This window comes from Falco peregrinus, chromosome 1, assembly GCF_023634155.1.
Source record: "Falco peregrinus isolate bFalPer1 chromosome 1, bFalPer1.pri, whole genome shotgun sequence".
NCBI lineage: Eukaryota > Metazoa > Chordata > Aves > Falconiformes > Falconidae > Falco > Falco peregrinus.
In genome coordinates this window covers 108741539-108755568 of record NC_073721.1, presented here as the reverse complement: position 1 = coordinate 108755568, position 14030 = coordinate 108741539, and the positions used below count along the sequence as shown (strand labels likewise).

The window sequence follows — 14030 nt, the reverse complement described above, 5'->3', positions numbered from 1 at the left end:
TCAATGTATACTTAGGCTTTCATGTGCAGTACCTAGTAACTCCTATATAAGAGATTTCTTGTTTATTTTCATTGTTAACAAGAGAAAGTCCAAGACTGTGGATTGACAAGTTTATTTCTTGATCAGGTTGCTCCAGCTCCTCTGCTTGTCGTGCTTTAGAAACTAATGCAACATCATCAGTGAAAAGTAGCACTCGTTGGCGTCCATCCAGGAAAGACACCCAGTGTATCTGAGTATTTGCATTGTAAGGGAACTGGCCACATTCATCCTGTATTGGGGGGGAGGGGAGAAAAAACAAAGTATTAATATACTCTATATACTACAGGAATAAATCCATGCTCTTGCTCTATGGTTATAAGCAAGCAAGTTTACTGGCACACATACAAACTGGAACTCAGTATTCTTCTTTGGTCAGTTTACTGCATCATACTGACTTGGTGGTATCTTGTATCCCAACACTTGAAATATGCTGGGGGTGGGGATTTCATATTTTTCTTCCTTTTTAGAAGTAGCCATTCCAGCAATATTTGTGGATGAGAATAATATTGGAATTTATGAAACAAAGGCCTTCACAGCAAAAGAAAATACTTAGAAAGGTAGGTGACAGGGGAAGAAGGCATTAATCGTGTACCACAGATCAGTAAAACCAGACAATGATGAAGATCTCTGCTCTCCAAATGCTGATACTCCTTATTTGTTAATTTGTGAGGCAAAACTGAGACAGTTAAAAGCCTCTTCTCAAAAGCCCCAAATAATCATGATTGAGTTTTCAAACTAAAATAATTTGAAAACATATAAAATTTGACCCAAGAAAAGTGCTTATACAGGAAAGCACACTAATTAGTTAACTGTCAGAATTCAGCTGTGAGAAACTAAATCCATTCCCAGTATAACTGAAACACTTGCTTTCTTGTCCCTACTTTTAGCTAGTAATATTTTCCGTTTTCATATCTCAAGTCTGTGCGTAGTCAACAGAAAAACCTAGCCACCTCTGAAGAATTCAGAGTTTAGTAAAAGGTTCAAGAGGGCTGCTATTTAGAAACAGACACACATTTAGCCTGCACTCCAGTTAGGTGAGGAAAGTCTTCCCCCATCAACGCTTGCTCCCCTGTTCTTTAACAAAATACTTGCCCAGCCTTATCCTAAATTTACCTCTGCTTCTCATTACAGTTTCCCTCTTTCTCCAACTCATTTCCCACCTTGGCCATTGTTATTTTGCTCCAGCTTCACACATTTTTCTGTTTTAATACTGCATGAGTTACAAACACCGGAATAGTTCAGTGAGCAACTCAGAACTTTCAGCTCCATGAAAGCATTTCCCATAGGAAGCGAGAGTCACAACAGTTAAAGATTTTCTACATCTTTAGGAGATACTTTAGCTGCAAGCAGCACTTCTGTAAAATTGGCAATTTATTCATCCTCTGTACTGTTTAGATACATCCACAGCTCATACACTTTAACTTTCTTCTTTCATATCCAAGAAAACCATGGATAAAATACAGGTTGGAGTTTGTGTGCAGTCCTCCAAATACATTGATCTAAGCATCTGAAGTCTTGCTACTGAAGAGTACATTCAGAAGTCTCTTACAGGACAAGACAAATGCAAATTTACTGAAGAAGCTTTCTCCCAGATAATTTGTATCTTGTTACAGTCCTAGATAGGTTCAGCATTTACTTGTCCCCTTCTGAAACTTACCTTAAGTAGGTCATGTTCACCAAAGTTCTGGGAGTAGCCCCAAGTCAATTTTCTTGTTTTAGTTGGATCTGTCCATGCAAACAGGCATACTTCCTTTGGTTTCAACTCCATTTCCTCTTGCAATCCACTGCAGGTTAAAAGAAAAAAAAGAGTAAAACGACAGCATTCACTTGGTTAAGAGCAACGACTGAAGTGGTGCCAGCAGCTCAGGGTGCTACACGCTCCACCCCTCCAGCCTCCTGGGGTGAAGCACGAAGGGCCCTAGGCTACCCACTCCAAACAAGTCCAATGGTAGCGAGGCTCTTAGAGAACTAAGATCTATACTCCCACTTCTTTCTCTCCACTTTCTCAAACTATGAATACTGCTTAAAAGTATACAAAATACCTCATTAAAATAATATGATTAAGAAAAGGGGTTTATTCTATTTTTCAAGGTAGCATAATGGTAAAAGAGAACTACATCCTTCACAAAGGATACACCCCACCCCCCCCACCCCCCGTTAAATACCTGATGGTGAATTGTTTCTTTTAAATACCTCTGTTTATATCTGAGGGAGTCCCACGAGGTATGGTTAACAATAAGAGCTGGAGCAGCTCCTTCATGGTAATCAGAGAAGCTTATGACAGTAGAATGCTCAGAAACATTCACATCTACCAGTAAGCCCCCATTCTGGAGAGAAAGTTAGACAGAAAATTCAATATTTGTTCTATGCATAAATTCAAGTTAGAACAGACAAAATAATTATTTTTAAGCTTTCTTAAGTTCATTAGCATAAGGCTTAAATGGAGTATTAAGAACAGACCACACAGTCTCACCAATTCTTCCAGTCTTAGCAGGGTACCGTTATCCTGGGCTTTAAAGAGGAATGGTTTAGATAAGCTTTCATAGCCAACTACTCTTACACAAAGTTCACCTGATGAGCTTTCAGGCCAAAATGGAAGACACTGTAAAACAAGAAGTATGTGTGACTTTAACAGTTCATATATGTGCACTATACTAAGCCAGCAGTAAAACAGTCTCGTGTGACTAAAACTATTCCAGATGCCTTAGTTCTTACTCCAGCATGTGGTGATGAACATCTCATCTACATGTAGTAAACTATCTAAACTGAAGGACTTTGTTAATTTACCAACATATACAACCTGTGCTGTTCAAGTTGCCCTGAGATGTGAAGTATCCATGCGATGTCATTAGAAGTGACAGAGCTTCTATAAAATAATTGCTTTGTCCTTAAGTGACAGCTGGAGACCTGTTGTTTGTTTGTCTACAATAACATCCAAAGGAAAAAACCTGAAACATTACCTCTGAAGCAGAGATATAATTCCATTTGTTAGTTGGAAAAGAGCCATTAGGACCAATTTCTCCAACTTCTAGTTCCAGGGAGGATTTGTTTGCTATTGTGTAGAACGGAGTGAAGGTAACTATCCTGGTAAGGTTAAAACTGCTCACTTTGATGCTAACTCCAACCTGTTGAACAAAGACAATTTGATCAAACAATCAAGAACAAGCTTAAAAGTCAGGATGGAAAAACAGAAAAGCCAATATTACTGTAATTACTAAGGCTAGCACAAACACTCCTGTTATGAATACCTGTAATAAAAGAACCACACAGCATGCAGCGACATCAGCGAACTATGCAATGCAATTAATGCAATGGTAAAGCAACAGTTTTAGCTGTAGCGTTTGTGGGGAAAATCCAACAGAAATCCCTCTACAGGAAACCCAGAAGGCCTAAAATGATATCATCATCAGAGATCAGTCAAAGAGTACACAGAAACAAAACTCCCCAGATATCTGCATATTGTTATTATGTGCAATCTCCATTCTGCTTAGTTGTGGAAATGTAGTCTTAGACAAGGCTGCTGTATGAAGATCTAAACACTTGCAAACAACCATGAATTTTGAGTGTGAACTCCTACCTCCATTATGTAAGTTCACCACTGTATTTTCAAACAGCCCCGTACTACACGTTTGTTACAATAAATCATGTGTTTTGAATTACACTGAAACTTCTGTTGGTGAAACTACTTGTCACCAAGTGGAGACCTGAACAGCTGGGGTGTAAATGTTATTACCCTAGTTGTTAAATACTTCCACTATTTAAAAGCAGTGTAAGTAGTGAAACAAAGGCCTTAAGAAGAAATAAGTCAAGCCAAAAGAACCCCAAGAGAGCTCCACGAAACACAGAAAACTATCTTACCAGATAGTCCATGTTATTAGCTGAACACCTGACACATCCGTAGCTTCCTACAGTATCAAGGGAAAAGCTACTGGACCAAGTGCTAGTTGAGATACATAACTGGATCTACACACAAAGAAGAACAACATGGAAAGTATTTCAATAAATTAATTTCAATTCTATAGTTCATGCATTACGGGCTGCAATTATATCACATGTAGCTGTATAAAGACAACTAAGTGCTTTTAAATCCCTCTATAATTCAAGATAAGCATAAGCATATAGTACCACTATTCATTTTCTGATTTATTAGTCTGCACCTGATTTCTGGGTAAAATGTTACAGTAAAAGCTAGCAAAATACAGGAGTCCTCATTTACTCTCATGTTTGTGACAGCACTCATAGATGGGAAATAAAGCTACAATTTTGTGGTGCTTCACAAACTTGAAGGGGGCAGGGGGAAATAATGAAAAGATGACCTTGTCAAAACTGTTCCTTCAACCATTTCTTAAACTATTGTTGGGTGGAAAGATGATATTTAAAAGGAAGGAAGGGCCACTTGACAAAATTCCTCTATTACAGTACTCTTCATTTGATTGTGTAAATATCACATCAAAACAAAATAAATACATTTGACATAGGACAGAATATTTACATAGTGCATTTTATATGTCAAGGTACCTAGCTGACTAAACCACAAGCCTATGATTCCTCTTTATTCAGTGGAAAACACCTCCACGGGAAGATTGAGAGCAGCCTTCCTTTTGACTATAAAGGGAGTCCACACTCTAAATTTACATATCTGCGTTAAATTCCTCTCCCCAAGGAAAGAGTTTTCCAGTAGGGTATCCTCTGAGTTTTCAGGACCTAACCACTCTATACCATCAGCCAGCTTCGGGCCAGGAGGAAAATTAGCCAATGGGATGCAGTGCAAGACTTAGACACAAAATCTATTGCAACTTTCTCCATCTGCCTTCCTTTCTTAGTCCAAAAAGTATAACAAGAAAGCAACAGCCAAATGACAGCCTATAGATTTAAGTACTACAGAAAAATTCCTTAGACAACAATCTGTGAGTGTGTGTGTGTTCCTCCTCAGAGCAGTATTTTGAAATACCACCACCACAACCACTGCCTACAATAAGCATACCTTATTTTTACTAAAAATATTCTTTTTTTTAAAGGAGAACAAAACAATATCTCTGTAGTCTGCTGGATGCTTCACGTGTATGTCTTCGGCTCGATACTGGAGAATACGGGAAGTCTTGTTGATTATCCAGTAAGGACTGAACACAGACAAGATCATACGGCTTCCAATTCGCCTAGTATGTACGTAAATATCCACTGTCATCACTGTTGCAGAATGGGATGTGAAACACAAAGAAAAAAATTCAGGCATCCCATCACAAATTCTGAGATGTCCATTCCAGTCTTTGCCTTGGTATTTTACCAACACAAGCTCCATTATTTCTCCATGGATTCTTGAATGAAAAACATCCGCAGCAATCCCTTCAGGCAATTCACGGGCTTCTGCTGTCCCCTGTAGCAAAATCAAAGGAGGCAAATTTAAGTTTTTAAAATATAAAATTTAAGTATTCAAAAACCAGCATTTTGTTCTTCTGTTGCAGGATGCATGTTTCAGGTATCTCAGTACCACACACCCCAGTCTCCAATCACTTTCATTTGAGCCTGATCCTATGAGTAATTTGAGATGAATTGCACTTTTCTTGCAGGGCAATAAAGGCTGCTTAATTCTGGATTTCAGGAAGGCAAACTAGCTCCAACGCATCCCGTCTCTGTTTCCTCCCTCCCCCGTGACTTCAAAATGGCAATGAGTTCTTATTCACATACTTAACACACCAGGTGCAACACTGAACCGGACTGTGCTGCAGACGTACAGCCAGGACTTTTCACATTAAAGAACACCCAAGGCAGAAAGCTGGCTGCTGCGCCATACTGTCTGGCAGCACAGCTTTCCTAAGGCCCTAACATCCCACAATAGTAGCTTTCCTAATTTTTACTGAGAAACAGTACATTTTTACTGTATTGCACAGCAGCCGGGCTTGATTAGTTGAGGGACGTGAAGACAATAAGCACACATCCATATATAGGTACAGTGACTTCAGAAACAGATTTCAGTTACTAGTTTCTAGCTCCTCAGTCAAGGAATGGCACTCTGATCTACATTCTGTCACCAAGTACTGAAGTACAGTGAAGGCAAGGAAAACTGGAAATAGTGCCATTAGGTTGTTGGACAGGAGTGAAAGACAGATCTAAATGAATGTCACACAGCCAGTTATAAGAGTAGGACAAAATGGAACAAAGAGGATGATAGTTCTAAATCCTCACAACTTTTCTATTTACTAAAATCACACAGCTTTCATGAAGAAATACTAGATACTGAAAATAATAAAAGAGAAAAAAAGTCTGCATAGCATCCCGCAAGGAAATCTTCCATTTTTTGTATGGGAAGCCTCACAATAGTCCTCAGTGAAGAACCAGTGTCAGAATGGAGAAGCTATGTTTTTTACATAGAAGAAAAGCTCCAGAAATTTCAGATGCTTTTCCTTACACCTCTCTTTGTGAAACAAAAGATACCTTGCAAAACACAAAGAGGATCTCAGAAGAATGAAAAAGAGAAAGACCAATCCAGTGCAGGATTCACATTTAAGGAGCAAGGCAGAACTGCCCAGACACACCCAAACTGAAAAAAAAAAAAAAAAAAAAAAAAATCCCTAAACCTCCCTGAATCAACCCACCAGCTGGCTCACTCATTTACAACAGAAAATACAAAACCTAACATTCATTACCTTCCATACTACTTCTAAGTAAATATAGTCTTACTTAAAATCAAGTAAAGGATTTGCAAACAAAACCACAATAAAATAACTTACCTCAAGTAAGTACCTCAAGGAGTATGGTAACAGATTCCTCAAAGTCAATGTAGGGTAAAAGTGAATGATGTAGGCAGGATCCCACTCCTCTTCATAAGTTGAAATAAAATTTAGTTCATCAGGTACAGCTGTTGAGCTGATTATCAGAGGCAAGAAGTTTGTCTCAGTGGCTGGACACTGCAACAAGCACTTCACTTCATTGCTCCTATGTAGCTCTTCCCTCCAGGCAATGTAAGTCGTGGACTCTTTAAACTGACCCTCCAACACACCCGTTGGTCGAACATACAGATGACACCTATGGGAAGATGACAAGTAATGGTACACAATAGCTTTGCATTGACAGCTAACTTCATCCATTTTCAATTGCCACCACCCTGAAGGGCTTTTGCAACACACTAATTGCCCAATAAAGGTAGCATTCTGGGGTTTTTGCACAGTCAGGAGGGGTTCCAAGGGCAAATTTAAGCTTCCACACTAATGCTGTATTTGTGCGTCAGTCTGACAGAGACCAGCCCTACAGAGAAGAAGTAGTGTACCTGTATGAGTGTAAAGGAACATGAAATTCCTCTTCTGGCTTGGATATGCCAATTGGCTCCAGGAACTTGGAGTCTCTAGCCAGTTTATATATCATAAATGGGATTGAGAAATGGTTCTTTATCTAGGATCAAAATGCATAGTTTCCATTACATTTCTATGGTACAAATTTCTAAGGAGAAAGTATGAAAGTATGAATAGCAACAAGAAAAAACAACGCTAGCAGATTTAATTAAATTGTGGAAAACAGACTTCTATGCACCTTAGAAATACAATTCTGAAGGAGAACAATATGCAAACATATGAGAAAACTATGCTACTGTTATGTGACTTAAAATTATAAGCATGTTTTTCAATTCATGTTACTTAAAAAGTTTATGTGCCAACTTCAACTCCGAGGCTAGTATAAAGCCAAAAATAAATAAAAAAATTGAGGTTTTACTTTTAATCAGGAAGATACACACATACAGAATATAGATAAAAATTCATGTAACAGTAAAATACTCACTAATTTGCCTTTAAGTAACTTGGAAAAGTATGATCTCAAAAAATGCATTAAGGAAGGAAAGCTAAGGCAGTCAGAGAAGAGCACTGCTGTTTTTTTTTACCTGCAGAGGAGATCGTAAAGTAACAACCTTATTTCCTTCTGTAGCATCTATCTGTACAATAATCGAGTCTGAATGGTTAGCGAGAAGGCTTCTTACGTTGTACAGTCGTCGACCTGGTTTGGCTATGGGAATGTTTACCACTTCTTTATATCCTTGAAGTTCTGATCCATAAAAACATACAAAAGTCTTAATTAGACAAAACAAATGACATTACCATTTTCTAGTTGACCAATACTTTAGCTTCTCTAAATTCAGCAACAATCAGGATCAAAGCACTCTCTGGCAAAAGCATCTTGAAATGGTGTTTGAGCACCACGGAAGGAAAGATTTAAGGTCAGAATACTCTTGGAGACGATAATTTTAGATTAAGATTTATACATAGCATGATAAATACACCACAGAGTAAACAAAGGTATCTGGCTGGGTAAGACAACAAAATGCAACACAGAACATGGTCTTTGTATCACGGACAAGCATCTTCATATGGGATGGGAGGGAAGGGAAAAAAACCCAGAAGATCATGTATTAGTAGTTCTATCCTACTCTCCTAGGAGTATTTTCTAGCAAATAAAAACTCTCAGAAAGACCTTAACTGTTGTCAAGTAACTGGGTAAGTATAGAAAGCTAAATGGTAGTAGGGATGTCAGAAATGAAGATCTTAACAGGAGCTGGAACCCACAGGACTATGTTCCAGGGGTCTGTAAGATGATATATCAATGACCCCACTAAAATGTCTTCCATTCCTTCCAAAGGGGGGAAGAACAAAAATTTTGTATTTTTCCCTCTGAAAAACTGGAGAGATGTAATTTTACTTCTTTTTAGAAGTCCAGTAGCTTCTTTAGTTTTGTTTGGGGTTTTAAATTGCCATCGGTATACAACAGTAGTTTCAACACAACATACTTCACCTGAGTTTTGATCACATTTAACCATGTTGACTCTCCCCTCCCATCTTCCCATTCTCGACATCTCATAACACAGTGCTCCCTTAGCACAATACCTAAATTTACAGAGAAGACTGAGCTTTCTTGTCGGCACAACGCAGACAACTTCCCTCGTTGGGGTGTTTCAAAAACGGAGTATTCCAGTTCCACGTTCTGACCACTTTCTATGTCATTCTTGTTTTCTTTTTCTGAACCAACGATCCGAAAACTGGAGCTAGGAAGCACTTTGAGAGGAACACCGAGGGCATTTTTAACAATGAAAGGTGCTGTCTCTTTAAAGGAGTAGTCAAACGTGGATGCGGTCCCTTCTGAAAATGCCTGTAATTAACAATATATATAATATGTCATACATAAATAGCCACAGTAACATAAAGGCTTCAAAAGACAGTTCCTAGTAACTACCATTTTAAAGAAAAAATAAAAGCAATGCCTATGCTTTGTATAGCAGTATCTCAGGGAAGTAAAGGTTACTTCTAGAAAACTTCATTATTATTCTGTGATTTGCAGCAAATGTTGATGATATAATAAGCATTCATGCTTCTCATAGGGATTTTTTACAGTTGTTGAGTTGTAAGAAAAATAAGATCTGAGACACAGAAGCCCCAAGCACATTCACCATGTACACATATTCAACCACAACTTATGCTTACAAACATTTGTTTGATTACACAAAAGCCATGGTAACTGACTGCCAAAATAGACTTACAGGATAAGCAGGTACTAACTCAGAGAACTCTTGCTTATTCAGAGTTAATGAATAGTCACATTCTGTAACAAGTTTGATTTAGTAACCCCAAATTTATCCCCCCCCCCAAAAAAAAAATAAGGCAAGGGGAAGTGCCTAGGACATTCTATAAGCACACATACTACCACAACAAAAACAGAGAAAGAAGTATTTTCAACACACTGGACTTTCTACTTTTACACTTTGAAGGCCAATCTTAAAACACACACTTTTCTTAGTATTCTGTTAAGGAAAAAAGATGAAAGGGAAACAAATTTCTCTTAATATTTCAGAAAAAGGATTGTAGGAAACAGCTGTGTTTATTGGAGGGTTTTAGTTTTAATCTCATTCAGCTGCTTGTAGGACTGTTCCTTAAGTCCTGCAAAAGCATATTTGTTCTTCTAACACAGAAATTGCTTTTTTCAAACACTAGCACCACCTTTTTGTTAACCCTAAAGGACTAAAACTCCTCAGTCCTGCTAGATAACATCTGTCAGGGCTGCAGAACAGTCATTGGCTTGTGACTGGCAGCACAGAAATTTCTTTTAAAATTATCAGAACTTCCTACAGAAAAACATGATTCAGCACCTTCTGCCTGTTAGGACTACCTTGGCTAAATTACTGAAAACAGCAAGACAACATTTGGATATTGTTATATTCATCGTATCCTTTGAAGAGATGTTAACTGCAGTTTGCGGCTCAGGAAGAACAATGAAATCGTCCCCAGGCATCAAACTTCTCTCTTGGACAGGGTTAGTCTTCATCTAAAACACAAATTTCATTAGGCCATTATGAACATACACATTACTTTCTCCCATGTTAAAACAGAAAAAACCTTGACCTACACTTAACAATTTCACCAAGCAAAGGAAAACCTACTTTCCGTTGTAAAACTTGGACACCCCCACACAAACACAGGATTTTTATACCAACACTGAAGGCAAGCAAGTTATTTTCTTTCCTCTCTGTATGTGTGGTTACACAATACATTTTGTCCATGCACTGGAGAATTAACATTATTCAGAAATGCCTTAAGATGTCTGAAGACTGATTTTCTATGTGAAATTGCACAGCTTCCTCAAAGCAACAGCATTCAGAAGATCAACCTTCTGTCACAGAAAACTTTTAAGAAATAGTTGGCTACTCAAACTGTTTCACATGGGTTCAAGTGTGTTTACATACTTCCAGCTTTAAACTCCATTGCTTCTTTCCTCCTTCAATTCGTTCAATAAGTGGCTCCCACACTGCATAGGTTTCATTGTAATAATGAACCTAAAGAACCAAAATTAAATAAGGCATCTAAAAATAAAAGACTGAGTTCCTTCCAATAGCATTTAGTATGAAAAACATTAACAAGAAAACATTGAACTTCATTTCACATTTTGGAGGTCTACCTTTCAATGGCTTCAAAAATTAATACACAAGTGTAATATGTCATACACTTTCTGAAAGTGACTTAAGTTTTGAAGAACTGACAACCTGCCCTGCTTTTAGAACAACCAGACAGCCTGGTAACTCCATGCCTTTTTAACATCTTCATTTAATACAATTAAGACTCCACCCTCTCTTAAGACTGTTTGAGACTATGATTTTGAGATCAGGAACTTCAACGCCCAGAGTACATGACTGTACTATGAAATAAAAATTCAGTCTGAGCAAACCTTAGCCTGGATCTGGTCCACTGGAACAATTAATCTCATAACCTACACCAAGTTTTTACTTTCCTTCAGCCACTGCAAATTTGAATAGAAGTTGGGGTCCAAACTGTTCTGCACACTCCCTTTCAGCTATCTTCCTCATCCCTTCCCACTTTCGGAAGCATGGCGACTTCCCCCAGTTGTATACGGTTAGGTATGCATCCTCCATACTCTGATATGCACATCTAGCAATGAAAAAAGGCTACTTGTATATCCAGTACAGAATGGAGTATGAGGCACATTTGGTACACTGACAACATATAATTAAGCTGTAGTTAACCTACTGCACAGAACAGCTGCACATCTAGTTGTATGAAATTTTAATATGCTGCCTCCGTAAGAGACATAACATCTCAGAATTTACCGTGTCTTGGGGAAAACAGTTGCAATAGCTAGCAAAACAGATATCGTATGATTACAATCCAAGATGCAAAGAAGATTTTTGAGAACATAGCGTAACTTGTATCTTACAAATAAACACAATGCTAGAGAAACAAAGATGGGCAAACAGATAAATATGAATATTCAACTAAGCCAAGCTCATTGTTCATGCAGCAAAAAATGAATATGTGAAAATAATGGGAGAAACAGAGAGAACTAGATTATTCCAGTAACAACTGTTATTGATTTTAAAGTTTCCTAAGAACTACATCATGCTTAGCCATACTTGCCTAACTACTAAAGCACTCCTAAGAGCATTACAATTTAAAACTACTATTAATTTAGCACATAGAAATATACTAGAAACTTTCTTGGAACATTATGAAATGTGCAAAAGTGTTTTAAACTGCTAACAATTTGATTCTACATACCTCCAGTGACATATCAGCAGTGACCTCCATCAGCGAAGACCAGTTTTTAAGGACACCTGAAAACACAGATTCCACTAACAATAAAGGGACAGTACGATGACCCAGGCCACATTCCAAGGTGACCTGAACTGATTTCACCACAATGTCGAATTTCTCTTGTTTCAGAACATGTTCCCGGTCCTTAAAAGTTTCTGTTGCTTCTGTAGCTACATCAACACCAAGAAACCAAGCATTGCACTCATCTATAGGCTTCACTTGCCACAAATTCTCAGAAACTTCAGGTGCTCCTCTAGAATCCTCCTCTATTGTTTTGGGTTTTATGGCAGCCATAATGGTCATTACAGTGTTTAAAATTATTGGTGAGATCTTGAACAAAGAACAAAATAAAAACTTTATAGCACAAAACAATTTTAAACTGATTAACATACAAAATATACAATAAATGGAAATGGCAAAGAACTCTTGGGTTCTTCATAAAGGTACACAGCATTAAAGACTCTTATACGAGATGCAACTTCAATTCCAAGATAAAGAAACAGAACCCATTCATGGACTTCCTCTGCTTTTCCCTTCCTACAAAACTTTCCAATTCCTCCCTCACAAGACACCCCCCCCCCCCCCGCCCCCCAGCTCAAGAATAAAATTCTCAGATTGCAATTTCACTTTTACTAATACACAGTACTCCCATAACGGCAGTCAATATCAACCTTTTCCCTACTACACTGTGAAATGTGAATTTATTTTTTAAATCTTCAAGGTGTTCAGAAAAGCATGTTTGCAGAGTTATGCGCACCACCATTTCCATTTACAGTACAATACACCCACCAAAAGCTTTATGCTTTAGGAACAATGTACTGTTGCCTACAGTTTAAGACAGCACCACTGACCACAATTTTCAGACCACAAATGCAAATTTCTGAACTTTTAATAGGAGAATTAGTAAACTGCATTCAGAAAGACCTTTACTATAGACACAATTATTAATTTACCTATTAAGAACTAGGTATTTCACATTGCATATCATCCTGGAAATCACATTAACGGCACACACACTTGCATGTATGCTCCTGCTTATAAGCATCTCTGAAGACAAAAACAGTGGTGGTGGTGGCGACAGGGGGAAGGTCTGTTTCATAAATTTGGAAGAAACTGGTAGAAGGAATCCTAGTACCTGACGTATTTAAATTAGTCCTTTTTTGCCAAGAGATTGCCCAAACAAGGAACATGGAATGATTTTTTCCAACACAGAACAGCTCTAAAAAAAGGATAAATGCCTATTTCTGAAATTAAATTAATGGGGATAATGGAAACTTTAAGTAGCAATACAGAACTTTAAAAAAAAGCATGCTACAGCTTGAGAAGCGCACTTGTTCTTCAGAAGACAGTTTTAATGATCTTACCTTTATAGTAAGTTCTTCTACTGTTACTACCACAGTTTGTAACCCTGAGACATGCACCATATTTTCCATGACCAAAGAACATGGTCGTAACACCTGAGTGAAAAATTTAATTTTATTATTAAGGTAACTCCTGGAATCTAACCTGTTCAAATGGTCTTGTATTTTTTAATGCCATAGGCCAAAGGGATGCTGATTCCATAAAACAGTACGTTTCAAAGTAACAGCATTCTTTCCACAGTGTTACTGTACCTCATTCCAGCATCCAAATTTGCACAAGAACAATTTTGTACAGGAAGGTTAAAAGCTAGTGAAATAAAAGCTTTTGATGTAAGGCTTAAAAAACAGACCAAACAAAAATCCAGTGGACAAAAAGACTGATGGTATAGTCAAAAAAACCCTGAATCCTTTAGAAAACTAAATGCAGAATGAAAGATACCATGTGCGAGATGAACCACACAGGCCACCTTTGTGGCTCACTGATCGCTACCAGGAATGAGTAGAAGTTCCAAGCAACATGCTAATCAGCATACTCTACTGCAACAAGTGA

General features: G+C 37.9%; 1 protein-coding gene across 3 annotated transcripts in view; it reads right to left on the bottom strand.

Annotated features, from left to right (window-relative positions):
• VPS13C (vacuolar protein sorting 13 homolog C) overlaps window positions 1-14030 on the bottom strand; it is a 97383-nt gene that overhangs the window by 25064 nt on the left and 58289 nt on the right. For all 3 annotated transcript variants that reach the window (XM_055806961.1, XM_055806947.1, XM_055806954.1), the window contains 15 exons: window positions 13484-13576; window positions 12084-12449; window positions 10757-10846; window positions 10183-10338; window positions 8907-9168; window positions 7910-8070; window positions 7304-7425; window positions 6768-7062; window positions 5024-5413; window positions 3898-4002; window positions 3000-3164; window positions 2513-2641; window positions 2233-2366; window positions 1697-1823; window positions 33-268 (listed from right to left, as the gene is read on the bottom strand). In XM_055806961.1, the coding sequence (XP_055662936.1) occupies window positions 33-268; window positions 1697-1823; window positions 2233-2366; window positions 2513-2641; window positions 3000-3164; window positions 3898-4002; window positions 5024-5413; window positions 6768-7062; window positions 7304-7425; window positions 7910-8070; window positions 8907-9168; window positions 10183-10338; window positions 10757-10846; window positions 12084-12449; window positions 13484-13576 (2831 nt within the window). The remainder of the gene's footprint in view (window positions 1-32; window positions 269-1696; window positions 1824-2232; window positions 2367-2512; window positions 2642-2999; window positions 3165-3897; window positions 4003-5023; window positions 5414-6767; window positions 7063-7303; window positions 7426-7909; window positions 8071-8906; window positions 9169-10182; window positions 10339-10756; window positions 10847-12083; window positions 12450-13483; window positions 13577-14030) is intronic.